This window comes from Zingiber officinale, chromosome 7B (genome assembly GCF_018446385.1).
Source record: "Zingiber officinale cultivar Zhangliang chromosome 7B, Zo_v1.1, whole genome shotgun sequence".
Classification (NCBI taxonomy): Eukaryota; Viridiplantae; Streptophyta; class Magnoliopsida; order Zingiberales; family Zingiberaceae; genus Zingiber; species Zingiber officinale.
Window position 1 is genome coordinate 11,496,441 of NC_055999.1, and position 3,582 is coordinate 11,500,022.

At 48.9% G+C, this 3,582-nt stretch overlaps 1 protein-coding gene across 1 annotated transcript; it reads right to left on the bottom strand.

Annotated features, from left to right (window-relative positions):
- Positions 1–426: 426 nt before the first annotated feature.
- LOC122004169 (uncharacterized protein At3g60930, chloroplastic-like) lies at positions 427–2,880 on the bottom strand. Its single transcript, XM_042559096.1, has 4 exons — positions 2,202–2,880; positions 1,698–2,137; positions 1,068–1,314; positions 427–1,016 (listed from the first exon to the last, which is right to left on the bottom strand). Exons 1-4 carry the CDS (start codon positions 2,878–2,880, stop codon positions 427–429), a joined length of 1,956 nt encoding a protein of 651 aa, XP_042415030.1.
- Between the last annotated feature and the right edge of the window lie 702 nt (positions 2,881–3,582).

The following is a 3,582-nucleotide window of genomic DNA, read 5'->3' on the forward strand; positions in this document are numbered from 1 at the left end:
GTCGGATCATCACAGAAAATGGAGCCACTATAGATGGCTCGATGTACGAGGGTCATCATGAGGTTGCCTCGGGAAAGTGCACTATAGTAGTACGAAGCGTTTGAGATATTTGCATGGTTTCTCTCTCTCTCTCCTTCCTTCGCCCTAGTTTGCCAAAGTTTGGGGGGCGAACCCCGTTAGGGAGCCAGCTCGGGGCACTAAGCTATCAGAGGCCCAGGGCAGGGGTACTAGCTGGAAGGCCACCGTGGTCGAAATAGATCCGAGGTCGGGGAGCAAGAAACAAAGAATTCTCAAGATAAAGATAACGGCCTAGAGATTTCCTAAGCTTAAGCAATATCATATAACAACAGACCGAGGGATTTCCTGAGCTTAAATAACTTCAAATAAAAGTAAATATAGAATGTCTACACATTAAAGAGTTTTACATCATAGCTGGGGATCTGTAGGAGGTGCATCACTCGGGGGAGGTACAGGAAGAGTCAGGAAGTCGTCATCAGCGATAAAGGATGGGAAGGCTTCATCAAGAAGTTCTTGCATCAGGCGATCCCTGTCCAGGAAGTCATCTGAGGGGACAGAATGAAGAAGACCTTGTTTAAACAGTTGGCGCACAGCACCCACGCCCCCATAGCAGAGCATCAGATCAATTAAATTGTCTATCTTCTTATGGAAAAATGGAGACTTAACGTAGGAGATTCTATATGCTTTGAGGTGATCGTTTTCGCCTGACCTGTACTCCACCAGCTCTACCTTTACTTTGTCTGCAGCTGCCAGAGCTAGCACATTCTCCTTCTTAAGGGTAGAAGCCTCCACCTGGACTTTGAGAAGATCCACCTGAAGAGACTTAATAGTAGCCTGGTCCAGATCCCGTTGAGCCTGGAGAGCTTTTTCCCGATCAACACTTATAGCTAAGTCTGCTCGGGCAACTCCCAGGTCTTTCTGCAAGGCTTTATTAGACTCCTGGAGTGCCCTCAGATCTGTAGAGAAAGCTGCCAGCTCTGACTCTTTCTCCTCCAACTCTGTCGCCAGTTGGCGACGATGCTATCCCTCTGAGTTCAATTTTGAATCACTGGTCTTCAGGATCGCTTGCAGCTCCTTTATCTTTTCAGAAGACGCCTGAGCCAGATGCCTCGCGGATTGAGCAGACGCCCCTACCGTGTGAAGATAGGAATCCAAAGGGTCGTCCGCGGTCAGAGGGTCGAGCGGATCGCGGGGAGTTAGGGGCAACTCCAATTCTTGAATCCGAGACTTCAGTGACTCATTTTCCTTCAGCAGCTCGACGGCAAACTGAATCAAGCTAAGGCTCGAGGAGCAGGCCTGCCAGGTAAAAAGAAGGAAGTCAGAAATAATGTCAGATAGTCAGGCTAGGAAAAGGAAGACTCACCGATATAATGTGTTGTGAAGTCATATCCAGCCCTCCCCACTAGGAGCTGCCCCAGAACTGCTCATTAACCGACCCCCAGCAGGTGGCTAAGAATCCGTGCAGTTGAACCTTGCCGCGGATAGAAGTACCACCGGCCTCGGCCAACCCCACTGCTGAACCTGATCTGGTTATAGAGGGCAGGTGCTAGGAAGCAGTGAAATCATAGTCACTCCTCTGGGACCGTGCCCTGGTGTGAGCAGATGATGGGGAGGGGGGCTGCAGGAGGAACAGATGGGGTCGTGGAACTTCCGGGCTAGTCTCCAGCGGGGAGGCTGACCTGCTCTGGGGCTAAGACCCTGACAGGAGTAGGGGCGGGGACTTCTGCCACAGGAGAAGACTCAGGGACCGGGGTTCTAGTTGTTTTGACCTGGACCTTTGGGACTTTAGAGGAAGCTTGCCCTAGAGGAGGAAGCGAAGGGGAAGATTGGACTGCCGGAGTGACTCTTTTACGCTTGCGCTGGAGGCGCAGGCGCTTATCGGGAGATGGAGAAAGAGTCCGCTCCTTGTCGATGGGCTTCAGAGCTACAGAGCCAGCTTCCGGGAGGACAACTTCTAGAAGAAGTGGACCGGAGGACTCTGCTGGCTCCTCTACCGTTTCCTGTGAGGGAGTGGTTGAGGGAACGGCGAGGCCTCTTGCAATTTCCTCGCCCAGGGCCTTCAAAACATTGCTAGACAGCTTGCTTGATTCACGCGAATAGACCCAGAACATAGCAGCCTCTGCAAAGCAAGAAGAAAATACCTCAGTTAGCGAAGATTAGCGGGAGGAGAAGCAACATCTTACCAAATGGAGCTCCTATAGCTGCAGGGACTGGGCTGGGTCCAAAAAAGTGCAAAAAACCTTCTCGCAATATTATAGACAGGAGAAGACGGACTCCCTTTATTTTCTCTGAAGCTGTGTGGCAGACAGGTTGATGCATATGTTCAGGCAACTCGAAAGGTAAGGGAAGGCTGGAACGCCAGTTGGTCAGCCAGGATACCAACTCAGGCAGTCTGATGAAGAAGAAGCGGGACTTCCAAGCCTTATTGGAGGAGGGCATATCAGGGAAGAATTTACACCCGACCCGGGATTGCACCATGAACACACCGGGCTTGGATCGCTTGAGAGAATAGAAATGGTGGAGAAGTTGTGTAGTCAGAGGAATCTGGTATACCCTACAGAGGGTGACCATGCCACAGATAGCACGAATAGCATTGGGAGTAAACTGTGAAAGTGGAATACCAAAATATTGGCTCAAGGAAGAGAAAATCGGATGAAGAGAAAAGCAGAGACCTCCCAAAAGTTGATCCTTAAAAAAAGTTACAAAGCCTTGGGGAGGGGAAGAAGAGTGTTCATCCGGCCTAGGAACTTGTAGTTGGTAATCGTTAGTAAGATGCATACTAACGCGGATTTGGGACAGGTCGCTGTTATCTAAATCCGAGATATAATACGAATACCAGAGTACCTCATTACCTTCAGCCATGAGGGAACTGAGGGAGATGAAGAGGAGAAGAAGCGTTCGTAAGAAATAAACACGGAAGGAAGACTTAGCAGGAAGAGCAAAAAGGAGTGAAGAGATGAAAGCAGCACAAACGATGAGAAGAAGACGGTAGACAACCTTTAGGGTTTATAAAGCCAACCCCCTAGGAAGCATCGAAAGGAGGGAAGCTATAATAATTTGAGTCGTCAGATCTAGGGTCGCGTGTCAAAAGGCGCTGATCAACCACAGTAGCGAGAAAGGTTCGTGGGACACGCGTCACTCTCCTATGAAAGGTATTAAAAAGGTATTAATGATAGACGTAATAAGCAAATTATGAAAATGATTTTCGTAAGGCATCATTCCAGCACAGGAAGGCCATACATCAGAAGGAAAGACGGTCATGCGGCCACCACGGGAAAAACAAAGAAAAGTCATACGTCAGGGTTACACGACGGCCTCGGGAAAGAGGGAGGAAAATGAAAAAAAAAAGCACGAATTTAAATTTGGCGCTCCATGAGATTTAAAATAAACAAATAACTTAACTGATTAAAGTTTGTATGAGATATTTGCAGGAAATATCCTAAGTCGCGCACAATTGGCTGGACACCCAAAATGTGGCACCAGGGCGGGAATTTTGGGGGCAATCCCCAGGCCAGTCCTCAAATATCAAAGTCGATTCCTGGATCAGCCCCCAAAGAACATTTT

Bases quoted from the DNA above. Each gene is read 5' to 3' on its own strand.
- LOC122004169 (XM_042559096.1), bottom strand. From the start codon at position 2,880: ATGGCTGAAGGTAATGAGGTACTCTGGTATTCGTATTATATCTCGGAT. The intron at 2,138-2,201 runs GTAAGATGTTGC...CTTGCTTTGCAG, and splicing joins AGCTATAGGAGCTCCATTTG to AGGCTGCTATGTTCTGGGTC. The intron at 1,315-1,697 runs GTCAGCCTCCCC...TTTACCTGGCAG, and splicing joins GGGTCTTAGCCCCAGAGCAG to GCCTGCTCCTCGAGCCTTAG.